General features: G+C 42.1%; 1 protein-coding gene across 3 annotated transcripts in view; it reads left to right on the forward strand.

Moving 5' to 3' along the window:
* Positions 1-13,679, forward strand: part of lama3 (laminin, alpha 3) — a 456,248-nt gene that overhangs the window by 403,605 nt on the left and 38,964 nt on the right. For all 3 annotated transcript variants that reach the window (XM_068031084.1, XM_068031086.1, XM_068031085.1), the window contains 5 exons: positions 3,888-4,053; positions 6,094-6,227; positions 7,223-7,379; positions 10,383-10,502; positions 13,144-13,292. In XM_068031084.1, the coding sequence (XP_067887185.1) occupies positions 3,888-4,053; positions 6,094-6,227; positions 7,223-7,379; positions 10,383-10,502; positions 13,144-13,292 (726 nt within the window). The remainder of the gene's footprint in view (positions 1-3,887; positions 4,054-6,093; positions 6,228-7,222; positions 7,380-10,382; positions 10,503-13,143; positions 13,293-13,679) is intronic.

Here is a 13,679-nt window from a genome sequence, read left to right on the forward strand (position 1 = left end):
TTTGTTAAAATATCTGTGTAGCGTGCACAATTGATCTTCATGCCAAACAATAAGAAAGTACTTACACATAGGAACAGGAGGAGGCCATTCAGCCCCTCAAGCCTGTTCCGCTGTTCAATTAGATCATGGCTGATCTGTGTCTTAAATCCATCTACCTGCCTCCGTTCCATGACATTTTCTACCCTTACCCAACGAAAATCTATCAAACTCAATTTTGACATTTTTAATTGACTCACAGCCTCTACAGCTTTTCCGGGAGAGAGAGTTCCCGATTTCCACTACCCTTTGTGTGAAGAAGTGCTTCCTGACATCACCCCTGAATGGCCTGGCTCTAATTTTAAGATTATGCCCCCTTGTTCTGGACTGCCCTACCAGAAGAAATAGTTTCTCTCTATCTGCCCTATCAAATATTTTAATCATCTTAAACACTTCAATTAGATCACACCTTAATTTTCTATGCTCAAGGGAATACAAGCCTAGTCTGTGCAATGTTTCCTCATTATTTAACCCTTTTAGCCCCCGTATCATTCTGATAAATATGCTCCACACCACGGCCAACTTAATCCTTCCTGAGTCCAGTACTCGACATGGAGTCTAACCGGAGTTTTATACAATTGTAGCATAACTTCAAACCCTTTGTATTCCAGTCCCTTTGAGATAACAACAACTTATTACGTTAAAGATATTATATAAATATAAGATGTTCCAAGGTGTTTCACAGGAGCATTATAAAACAAAGTATGACAAGGAGCCACATCAGGAGATGTCCAGTCAGACCATCAAAAGCTTAGTCAAAGAGGTAGCTTTTAACATAGAAACATAGAAAAATAGGAGCAGGAGTAGCCCATTCGGCCCTTCGAGCCTGCTCCACCATTCAATACGATCATGGCTGATCATCCAAACTCAGTAACCTGTTCCCGCTTTCTCCCCGTATCCCTTTATCCCATTAGCCCTAAGAACTATAGCTAACTTTTTCTTGAATATATTTAATGATTTGGCCTCAACTGCTTTCCGTGGTAGAGAATTCCACAGGTTCACCACTCTCTGGGTGAAGAAATCTCTCCTCATCTCAGTCCTAAATGGCTTACCCCTTATCCTTAGACTGTGACCCCTGGTCCTGAACTCCCCTGTCATCGAGAACATCCTTCCTGCATCTAGTCTGTCCAGTCTTGTTAAACATTTTGTAGGTTTTTCTGAGATCCCCTCTCAATCTTCTAAACTCTAGCAAATACAAGCCCAGTCGAACCAATCTCTCTTCATACGCCAGTCCTGCCATCCCAGGAATCAGTCCGGTGAACCTTCGCTGCACTCCCTCCATAGCAAGAACATCCTTCCTCAGATAAGGAGACCAAAACTGCACACAATATTCCAGATGCGGTCTCACCAAGGCCCTGTATAATTGCAGCAAGACATCCTTGCTCCTGTATTCGAATCCTCTCGCTATGAAGGCCAACATACCATTTGCCTTAACTGCCTGCTGCACCTGCATGCTTGCTTTCAGCGACTGGTGCACAAGGACACCCAGGTCTCGCTGCACCTCCCCCTTTCCCAATCTATCGCCGTTCAGGTAATAATCTGCCTTTCTGTTTTTGCCACCAATGTGGCTAACCTCACATTTATCCACATTATACTGCATCTTCCATGTATTTGCCCACTCACTCAACCTGGCCAAATCACACTGGAGCTTCTCTGCATCCTCCTCACAGCTCACACTCCCACCCAGCTTTGCGTCGTCTGCAAACTTGGATATATTACATTTAATTCCCTCATCTATTATCATTAATATATATTGTAAATAGCTGGGGTCCTAGCACTGATCCCTGTGATCCCACTAGTCACTGCCTGCCACTCAGAAAAAGACCAGTTTATTCCTACTCTTTGTTTCCTGTCTGCCAACCAGTTCTCTTTCCATGTCAGTACCTTACCCCCAATCCCATGTGCTTTAATTTTGCATGCTAATCTCTTATGTGGGACCTTATCGAAAGCCTTCTGAAAGTCCAAATACACCACATCCACTGGTTTTCCCTTATCTATTCTACTAGTTACATCCTCAAAAAATTCCAGTAGATTTGTCAAGCATGATCTCCCTTTCGTAAATCCATGTTGACTTTGTCCAATCCTGTCATTGTTTTTCAAGTGCTCTGCTGTTATATCTTTTATAATGGACTGTGGCACTTTCCCCATTACTGATGTCTTAGTAATTGATTTAAGTAGTGTCTTAAAGGAGGAAAGCGAGGTGGAGAGACAGAGAGGTATAGGGAGAGTCTTCCAGAGCTTGAGGCATAGGCAACTGAAGGTGCAGCCACTAATGGAGCAATTAAAATCAGGAATGCATGAGGAGCCAGAATGAGTGAGTGCAGATATCTTGGATGGTTGTCGGGCTGGAGGAGATTACAGAGATAAGGAGGGGTGAGGCCATGGAGGGATTTGTAAACAAGGATGAGAATTTTAAAATGAAGATGTTGCTTGATTGGGAGCAAATGTAGATCAGTGAGCACAGGGGTGGTAGGGGAACGGGATTTGGTGTGAGTTAAGGCACGGGCAGCAGGGTTTTAGATGGCCTCAAGTTTACGGATGTGGGAGACCAGCCAGGAGTGCATTGGAATAGTCAAGTATAGAGGTAATGAAGACATGAATGTGGGTTTCAGCAGCAGATGAACTGAGAGGGGGCAAAGTCGGGCAATGTTACGGAGGTGGAAATAGGCGGTCTTAACGATGGCACAAATATGAGATCAGAAGCTCAATCTCGGGGTCAAATGTGATAGAGGTTGCGAACAGACTGGCTTAATCTGAGACAGTTGCCAGGGAGAGGGATTGAATCGGTAGCTGGAGAACGGAGTTTGGAGCGGGGCCAGAAAACAATGGCTTCAGTCTTCCCAATATATAATTGGAAGCCGACAATCCGAAGGCGAACCAGCCTGCAGCCTTAAGATCATATGCAGCTCCAAACTTGCAACCCAGCTTTCAAAGCGCAGCCAATTTTGTTCTGTGTGCTCTTATATTTCTTGTTTTGTTGGACCAGTAAGTGCTCCCTTATTGATGAGCAAATCCTCAAATAACACCAAGATAGAAACATAGAAAACAGGAGCAGGAGTAGGCTATTCGGCCCTTCGAGCCTGCTCCGCCATTCATTATGATCATGGCTGATCATCCAACTCAGTAGCCTGTTCCCGCTTTCCCCCTATACCCTTTGATCCCTTTAGACCCAAGAGCTATTTCTAACTCCTTCTTGAAAACATACAATGTTTTGGCCTGAACTGCTTTCTGTGGCAGTGAATTCCACAGGCTCACCACTTTCTGAGGGAAGAAATTTCTCCTCATCTCAGTCCTGAAAGGTTTACCCCGTATCTTTAGACTATGACCCCTGGTTCTGGACTCCCCCACCATCGGGAACATCCTTCCTGCATCTGCCCTGTCAAGTCCTGTTAAAATTTCATTGGTTTCTATGAGATCCCCCCTCACTCTTCTGAACTCCAGCGAATATAATCCTAACTGACTCAATCTCTCCTCATACGTCAGTCCTGCCATCCCAGGAATCAGTCTGGTAAACCTTCGCTGCTCTCCCTCTATAGCAAGAACATCCTTTCTCAGATAAGGAGACCAAAACTGCACACACTATTCCAGGTATGGCCTCACCAAGGCCCTGTATAATTGCAGCAAGACATCCCTGCTTCTGTACTCGATGTTTCGGGTAGTCTATAAATTAATGGAGCCATGGATTTAAACTTTATACTTGGCCCTCGAGTCTTCATGATACATATATTTTGGCAGCATGCTATGACAAAATATTGGATTAAGGCACCCATAATAAAAGCCTGTGCAAAGATGTCACTTGTGCAGTTGTATTTACAGAAAATTTGTGTTTTATGGAAACTCTTCTGTTCCAGGATCCTGCAGTATGGCCTCTTGAACTACAGTCGAGTCAATCCTTTTAGTGGTAAACTTGCTGACAGCACCTCATACAGAGAAACCGCAAGTGAAGATGACCTGCTTCTTAATCTTGATCCAAAGAATACAGTCTTCTATGTTGGAGGGTATCCCTCCACTTTTAGGGTAAAAATCAACTATTCTATCTTTACTTAAGGATTCTGTTTAATAAGCATTAGGAATATAGGAACAGGTATAGGTCATTGTATAGAATGGTCTATGCTGCTGTTTATGCTCCAAATAAGCCTTACTTCATCTCACCCCATCAACATATCCATCTATTCCTTTCTCATGTCCATATCTGGCTTCCCCTTAAATTCCTCTATGTTATTCACCTCAACTACTCCATGTGAAAGCAAGTTGTACATACTACCCACTCACTGGGTAAAGAAATTTCTCCTGAACTATTCATTGGATTTATTAGTGAGTGAATTAGTGAATATTAACGCCCCTAGTTTTGGACTCCTCTCGAAATTTGAAATATCTCTGTCAGCCCCTTGAGCCAGTTCTCCATTCGATTAGATCATGGCTGATCTGTATGTTAATCCCATCTATCTGCCTTGGTTCTAAAACCCTTAATACCCTTACCCAACAAAAATCTCTCCATTTCAGTTTTGAAATATTCAATTGACCCCCCCCCCCCCCCCCCAACCCAGTCTCAACAGCTTTTCTGGGGGGATAAATTTTAGATTTCTACTATCCTTTATATGAAGAAGTGCTTCCTGACATCAGCCCTGAATGGCCTAGCTCTAATGTTAAGGCTACGCCCCCTTGTTCTAGACTACCCACCCCCCCCAACCAAAGCAAATAGTTTCTATTGACCTCATCAAATGCTTAAATCATCTTAAACACTTCCATTAGATCACCCTTTAATCTTCTATACTCAAAGGAGTACAAGCCTAGTCGATGCAACCAGGACTCATAATTTAACCATTTTAGCCCCGCTACCATTCCGTGCTGTACCCCCTCCATGGGCAATATATCCTTGTGAGGTGCAGTGCCCAGAATTGAACACAATTCTTTAGGTGCAGCCTAACCAGAGCTTTATGCAGTGAAACAAAACTTCCATCCTCTTGCACTCCAACCCCCCTTAAGATATAGGCCAGCATTGCATTAGCATTTGAAGTTATTTAATTTATTCCATATTTTCAATGCAGACTTATTTTCCTGCTTAATTTAAGAAAATGATTATGCAAATTGAATCTGTTGCTTGTTTTTTTACAGTAAGCAGTTAGTTGCCACAATGATGTTTATAGTAAAGGTCATAAGATATTCATAGAATCGGAATGGTTACAGCACAGAAGGAGGCCATTTGGCCCGTCGTGTCCATGCCAGCTCTCTGCAAGAGCAACTCACCTAGTCCTACTGCCCTGCCTTTTCCCCATAGCCCTCCTGCAAGTTTTTTCTCCAGATAATTATCCAGGTCTCTTTTGAAGGCTTTGATTGATTGAATCTGCCTCCACCATACTCTCAGGCAGTGCATTTCAGATCCGAGCCACTCGCTGCAGAAAAATATTTTTTCTCGTGTCATTATTCCTTCCTTTGCCAATCACCTTAAATCAGTGTCCCCTGATTCTGGATCCTTCTGGCAATGGGAATAGTTTCTCCTTATCTACTCTGTCTAGAACCCTCGTGATTTTGAACACCTCTATCAAATCTCCTCTTAATCTTCTCTTCTCCAAGGAGAACAGACCCAGCTTCTCCAACCTAACCACGTAACTGAAGTTCCTCATCCCTGGAACCATTCTCGTAAATCTTTTCTGCACACACTCTAAAGCCTTCACATCCTTCCAAAAGTGTGGTGCCCAGAACTGGACACAATACTCCAGTTGAGGCCGAACCAATGTTTTATACAGAATTATCATAACTTCCTTGTTTCTGTACTCCATGCCCCTATTTATAAAGCCCAGGAAGCCATTCAGTATGTTCTCCATCAATTTTGGTGTCATAATGTAGGAGGAGGCTCATGTGGAGCATAAACATTGACCAGTGGGCCGAATGGCCTTTAAATGCTATGTAATGAGGCAATCAGCAGCATTTGCAGGTAATCATTGAGGCAAAGTCACAAAGTAGCTATGCTCGTCTGAACCTTCAACATCTAAGAATTGCATATTTAATTTAGTATACAAGGCTGTTTTAATTAGAAACCGTTTTTTTTAAATCCAGCCTCCAGTTACCTTGAGTTATCCAAAATATGAGGGTTGCATTGAACTCGGTGTCTTGAATGAGAAACTGATCAGCTTATACAACTTCAAAAGATTATTTAACATGGATACTACAAAAGACAGACCATGTGAAAGGTATGGGGCTGTTAGCACTGTATAGTTTATCTCTGGAGAACATTAAAAAAAAAAAATCATTATTTCATGTGAAATGTTAAGCTTTTTGAAGTCTTTAATGGAAAGAAGGAAATTGCATTTATTAGTGCCTGTCACAGCCTCAGGACATCCCAAAGCACTTTAATGTGTAATCCCTGTTGTAATGTAAGAAACACAGCAGCTTCCACAAACAGTAATGAGATCAATGACCAGATAATCTGTTTTTAGTGATGTTGGTTGAAGGATAAATATTACACTAGCAGGCCAATTCCCCTGCTGTTCTTCAAAATAATGCCAAGTGATACTTTACTTCCACCTGAGAGGGCAGGCAGGGCCTCGCTTTAACGTCTCATCCGAAAGACAGTGTCTCCGACAGTGCAACACTCCCTCAGTACTGGCATTGGGAGTGTCAGCCTAGATTATGTGGCAGGTGTCTGACGTGGGACTTGAACCCATAGACTTCTGATTCAGAGACAGAAGTGTTACCCACTGAGCCACACCTGACACAAGGTGTCAGCTTTTGGGGAGGCCCCCTTCACACTGCCTGACACTTGCCAGTTAAAATGGCAGTAGATGTGAATGTGACTCCAATCCAGAGGGGCAGGACGGAGTTCCTATTTTAATTCTTCGCATGCCCCATTTGATGCAGGGAGTTCAAATCTGCTGTTCGTCTATATCAGCAGTAATTTCAACTTTTTTTGTTCTTTCATGGGATGTAGGCATCACTGGCAAGGCCAGCATTTGTCGCCCATCCTTAATTGCCCTTGACAACTGAGTGGCTTGCTCGGCCATTTCAGAGGGCTGTTAAGAGTCAACCACATTGCTGTGAGTCTGGAGTCACATGTAGGCCAGACCAGGTAAGGATAGCAGATTTCCTTCCCTTTAGGCCGTTAGTGAACTAGATTGGATTTTACGACAATCGACGATAGTTTCATGGCACCATTACTGACTCTGTACGTTTTTTTTTTGTTTTACAGATATAAGCCAACTAAGGAACCAGGAAGTGATGGTTTCTATTTTGATGGAACTGGATATGCATTAATGAACATTTCCAGTTCTTCACAAAGGTTAACAATTGAACAAACCATTCAAACTTCAACCAAAAATGCAGTGCTGTTATATTTCGAAAAACAGGTAAAAAAAACTCCGCTGTTTCTGTTTCTCTTACCCAACAATGTCAACATTGTACTAAAGTCCCTAAGTCCTACCAATTATTTGGCTCTCCTGGGTACTGGTACACCAAGAAGTGCATAGATCTATCATGTCCCGTTATTCCACATGTCATACTATGGTAGCATTGCGAATTTATCCCAATATGTGCCAACTTCCTCTATTGATATGAAAGACACCAGTACACCATACCCTAATGTCTGGGTGACAGGATGGGAGATGATCTGTCAACTTCACTCTTTCCCTAATAACTGCAAGACATGCAATTTCTCAGGTTTCAACAATCTGTTTGTTCGGATGGAGTGGTTTATTGATGCTCAGAAATATTGGTTTCAGTGTGGCAGCAAAGGCATTGGGAGAGGCTATTTACTGGCCGAGAAATTCAGCTGCGCAGTTCCTACTTTATGACCGCTAACCGCCCTACTAAGACCCCAATATGGCGGACATGGTAACGCACAAGCACGTGAATATTTCCACCATGACCTGCCTGCCATATTGGAAAAGGAAAATAAAAAGTTGTAAAGTGGCCATGCTTGAAACCGGTGTTAGGCTTATGGAATGAAGGAGTCTAACACCAGCTTGAGGTCAAAAAACAGATCTTTGGACCTCCTGCTATGAAAAAAGTACATTTTTGAAACTTATTTACAGTTGGATTAACTGATGTGAACCAATTTTCTTCCTTCCATGTTTCACAACAACATGCTTTGAGTAGCTTTATTCACACTTAGCTCAGGTAATCAGTCTATGCCATACACAGAGAGAGGCTGGCTTTTCTGTTTCTCTGTCCTTTGAGTTCTCCAACTAAGTGTTAAAAACCATCTTCCTTTATACACATTAGCTTGCTAATATCAAAGGGTACATGTCACATGATTTATCCGTTCCTGAATCCTTTAAGGAGTAGTTTTATTAACAGCTTATCTTCCTAAACATTTGTTAATCTAATCTTTAATTGATCCCTCTGCCTATGTATATTACACTAACCAGTAAAGTTATACTTTAGACATTCGTGGTTGATATTGACCCTGTCACTTATTTCCTTGCCCAGTGCTACTTGTAGATAATACTAAGACATTTGGAGCTGAAGATAAACCATGCTTTTTCTGCAGCATCCCACTGCCATCCTGCTCATCTTGGAAACCCGGTTACACCAAGATGGAAGGAAGTTCAATTATTTGCCCTTAGCTCTCCAAGATGTCCAACAATAACCTGGGAGGGGAAGATTTAAAGAACACAAGCCACCATTCACCCCATCTAACATTCCCGATAATTTTTTTAGCATGTGCAGGTGATTTATTCAAGTGTGTTGCCCCTTTAAATCTTTTTTCTGATACTCCAGCCTCTGATAAGAACATAAGAAATAGGAGCAGGAGTAGGCCATTCAGCCCTTTGAGCCCACTCTGCTATTCAATGAGATCATGACTGATTTTCTACTTCAACACCATTTTCCTGCACTATCCCCATATCCCTTGATGTTTTTAATATGTAGAAATCTATTGATCTCAGTCTTGAACATACTCAATGACTGAGCCTCCACTAACCTCTGAGTGAAGAAATTCCTCCTCATCTCAGTCCTAAATGACCTGCCCCTTATTCTGAGACTGTGTCCCCAAGTTCTACCCTCCCCAGCCAGGGGAAACATCCTTCCTGCATCTACCCTTTCGAGCCCTGTAAGAATTTTGTATATTTGAATGAGATCACCTCTCATTCTGCTAAACTCCAAAGAATAAAGGCCCAGTCTAGTTAATCTTTCTATAAGAATATAAGAAATAATGAGGCCCCCTCCCTGGCCCTCATTAATGTGATGTGAGCAGATGCCCCATGTTGGTTTATTCTGACTGACTGCTCACACCAGAAAGGTTCCATTGAAATGGAGCTGAGGAGCAATATTGGGGGCACCATTCAGGCACCAGGAATGTAGCAAAATTGGTTCAGAGAGTTTCCATCCATTTTGTTTTTAATCTCGTTGCTTGATTAGCATTAACAAAACAATTGGATGGATGACAAATTACAGTGTGTGTCTTACATGTTTAGCTTCTCGCTATTAATGTTCGAACTCTGATCGTATGCTACTCATATATTTTACGCTTGCTGAGCTCAGTGTTTGTTCAGTCACTAACCACAATTGATGTCAACCTTTATGGCTATTCCAACGCTCTCCTGGCCAGCCTCCCACCTTCCCCACCCTCTTGGGGTGTCGGTGTTACAATAGCAGAGTGGTTATGTTACTGAACTGGTAATCCAGAGGACTGGACTAATGATCCAGAGACATGAGTTCAAACCCACCACAGTAGCTGGGGAGTATAAATTCAATTATTTAAATTAAAAATCTGAATTAAAAAGCTACCATCAATAACGGTGATGATGAAAGTACTGGATTACTGTAAAATCCCATCTGGTTCACTAATATCCTTTAGGGAAGGAAATCTGCCATCCTTACCTGGTCTGGCCTACATGTGACTCCTGACCCATAGCAATGTAGTTGACTCTTAACTGCCCTCTGAAATGGCCTAGAAAGCCACTCAGTTGTATTGAAGAAGGCAGATCACCGCCACCTTCTCAAGGGCAATTTAAAAAAAAAAACTTGACATAATCCAAAATTTGCTATCCATCTCCGAATTACACTGGCTCCTGCTCTGACAATGCCTTGATTTTAAAATTCTCATCCCAGTTTTCAAATCGCTCCATAGCCTCACCCCTCCCTATCTCTGTAACCTCCTTCAAACCTAGAACCCTTCATGCTCTCTGCGCTCCTCCAATTCTGGCCTTTGCTCATCTTCAGCTGTCTGGGCTCTAACCTCTGGAATTCCCTCCCTCAACCTCTCTGCCTCGTTCTCGTCCTTTCAGAAACTGCTTAAAAACCTATCACTTTGACCAAGCTTTTGTTTTCCTGTCCTAATATCTCCTTATGTGGCTCATTGTCAAATTTTATAGGTTGTGGTTTATAACCAGATTTATTGTTTGTTTTAGAATACAAGCTGTGCTCTAACCATTGAGAAGGGAAAGTTGGTACTCAGATATCACCTCAAATCAAATTCACCCAAGCTTTCACAATCAGTCTTCCAACTGGACACCACCAAGGAGAATGTGGTAATTATATTTTATTGTTGTTTACCGTCTGAACAATGGGTAAGGTATAAATAATAGATAAAGTAAAATTTCTCTGGTTGGTGAATGTGATATTGTATTTGCTGATTCGTTTAGCACCATACAGCATAAATAAATAAAAATGAATAATTGCTGGCCATAAACATTTATCTAAATATTTATCTGATATTTTCTGTAAAATATGTATAATAATATACTTATGAATCTCCTGTTGGTGGGAAATTTGGGGCTTGATTTTTAGGCCCCGTTGGGACCAGGAGAAAAGGTGAAGGGGAATGCTAAAAATAGCACTGCTGGTTTGTGGGCTGGTTCCCTGGCTCCATCCTGCCCCCGGACCATTTTTGCAGATGTGAGATGTGATGTGAGTCCAATTGGAATTTTCCACCTGGCCTCCAGGTTCCCACAGGTGGTGAGGGCCAATTTAACTGCCTGGAGGCAGCCTCCCGGGGACAGACTTTGGTGGGGGGGGGGTGGGGGGCAGAACTCCAGGCAGGTCTAGAGGCCCTCCCTGCCTGCCTGGGTGCAGCAGCAACCACAGGCTGCCCTGTAGAGGGTCTCCCCACCCCCACCGCAGCGGTGGCCTGGAAAAAGTATTTTATTTTTACTTTAAAAGAGTTGGAGAGAGGACTCCTCCATTTTGAAGCACCCTCTCCCTTACTTACCTTCCATTGCGGACTGCTGCTTCTTACAAGCTGGAAGGTCTCTGAGGGCCCTCCAGCTTCAAGAGCCCACCCGCTGACCTTAATTGGATGGCAAGATGCCCTCTGACCATTAATTGGGAAAATCACAATGAGTGACTCTTTCCCATACAGTGCGGACCTCTGACCCACATTTCAACCTGATGGCAGGGTTCAACGCATGCAGGTACAATCTGTCCTTGGTCTCTTTCTTACGTTTTGTCTATACAGAGTATCTACAGCATAGAACCAAGCCATTCGGCCCAACTGGTCTGTGCCAGTGTTTATGTTCGACACAAGCCTCCTCCCATCTCGCTTCAACCTGCTCAGCAATGTAACCTTCTATTGTTTTTGACCTCATGTACTGAACTAGTTTTCTCTCAGAACTGGAAAACTTTCACTACATCTACCCATTAAACCCCTTCATGACGTTAAAAACCTCTACCAAGTCACCTCTATCTTTTCTAGAGAAAAGAGCCTCAGCCGTTCAATCTTTTCTGATAGTTAGAACCCCTCAGTTCTGGTATTATCCTTCTATATCTTTTTTGCACCTTCTTCAGTGCTTCTATTTCCTTTTTATAAAATGAAGACCACAACTGTGCATGCGCTGCAGATGGTGAGAAATTGAGGAATGGCTGCTTAACAAAGTAGGACAACAATGTACAATGTATTGCAAGATATTTACAGCACAGAAACAGGCTGTTCAGCCCAACTAGTCTCGACCAGTGTTTAAACTCCACACTAACGTCCTCCTATCTCTCATCATCTCATCGTATCAGAAAGAAAGACTTGCATTTATATAGCGTCTTTCAAGACCACTGGATGTCTCAAAGCACTTTACAGCCAATGAAGTGCTTTTGAAGTGTAGTCACTGTTGTAATGTGGGAAATGCGGCAGCTAGTTTGCACACAAAAAGATCCCACAGACAGCAATATGATATGGCCAGATAGTCTGTTTTTGTGATGTTGATTGAGGGATAAGTATTAGCCAGGACACCAGAGAGAACTCCCCTGCTCTTCGTTGAAACCGTGCCATGGGATCTTTTATATACACCTAAAAGGGCAGATGGGGTCTCAGTTTAAAGTTGTATCTGAAAGATGGCAGCTCTGACAGTGCAGCACTCTCTCAGTACTGCACTGGAGTATCAGCCTTGCTTTTTGTGCTCAGGTCCTGGAGTGGGTCTTGAACCCACAATCTTCTGACTCAACTGAGCCAAAGCTGACAGTATCAATATATCCTTCTCTAGCTTCCATTAAATACATCTATGCTATTCATCTCAACCACTCCATTGGTAATGAGTTCCACATTCTGACCACACTCTGGGTAAAGAAGTTTCTCTTGAACTCTTTAGTGACTATCTTATAATTATGGCTCCTACTTCTGGTCTCACACGTAAGTGGAACTATCTTTTCCACATCTACCCTATCAAACCCCTTCATAATTTTAAAGACCTCTATTAAGTCACCCCTTCAGTCTTCTTTCTAGAGAAAACAGCCTCAGCCTGTTCAATCTTTTCTGGTTGTATAACCGTTCAGCTCTGGTATCATACTTGTAAATCCCTTTTGCACTTTCTTCAGTGCTTCTATGACTTATTGGTAATATTAAGAACAGAATTATACACAGTACTCTGAGTGTGGTGTAACCAATGTTCTATATTAGTTTAACATGACTTCTCTGCTTTTGAGTAGTATATAATGTGTTATGTTCCATTTTTCTGATACTCTGCTTCCTGAAAAATATTCCAAAAGTATTTTTGAAGTATCTCAGTGTAAAAAATACTTTTCAGAAGAAAAAATTGTTTCTGAAGTCAAAATTTTCAAATGTACTTTCGACAGAGAAATTAATTAACAATTCTTAGTTTTCAACTCCCATCTATTACAATTTATTAGTCCTATCATATTTGTAGAAAACGTAATAATTTTTTTTCAACTTGTATTTAATTTAAGATCAAACTCCATATGGTAAGATCGTCTCGGGGTAACAAGGCTGCTGTTACAGTCGGCTCTGAAAGTTTTATCAGTGCGTCGGATGTTTTCGATGAGCTGGATTTCCCTAATTATTACCTTGGAGGAATACCCTCACACATTAAGGAAGGGTATGTTGATGTGCTTTTTAAAGATAAAAATGTTGTTTTAACAAATTTTGCATGCACAAGTTCTTTTTTATAGCAAAAGTTATTTCAACTTAAAAAGAGATAAATGTAAAATAGGAAATTAAAGATCTGGCCCCTCAATTTCCATGGAGTTCTGCTGGTAACTGTAGCTGTGACAGCAGCAGGAGGTCAGCGAGGCCATTAAAGAGACATTGCTCCAGAGAGTTGACGCAAACAAACTTTTCTCCCACTGTTTCTAACCATTCACACCATTTCACACCTGGCAGCTCTGCCGATCTGTTCCTGTCTGACCATTGCAAGATGACAACATCAACAACTTGACTTCTATAGCACCTTTAAAGTAGTAAAATGCCCCATGTGCTGCACAGG

The sequence above is a fragment of the Heterodontus francisci genome, chromosome 5, assembly GCF_036365525.1.
Source record: "Heterodontus francisci isolate sHetFra1 chromosome 5, sHetFra1.hap1, whole genome shotgun sequence".
NCBI classification, from domain to species: domain Eukaryota; kingdom Metazoa; phylum Chordata; class Chondrichthyes; order Heterodontiformes; family Heterodontidae; genus Heterodontus; species Heterodontus francisci.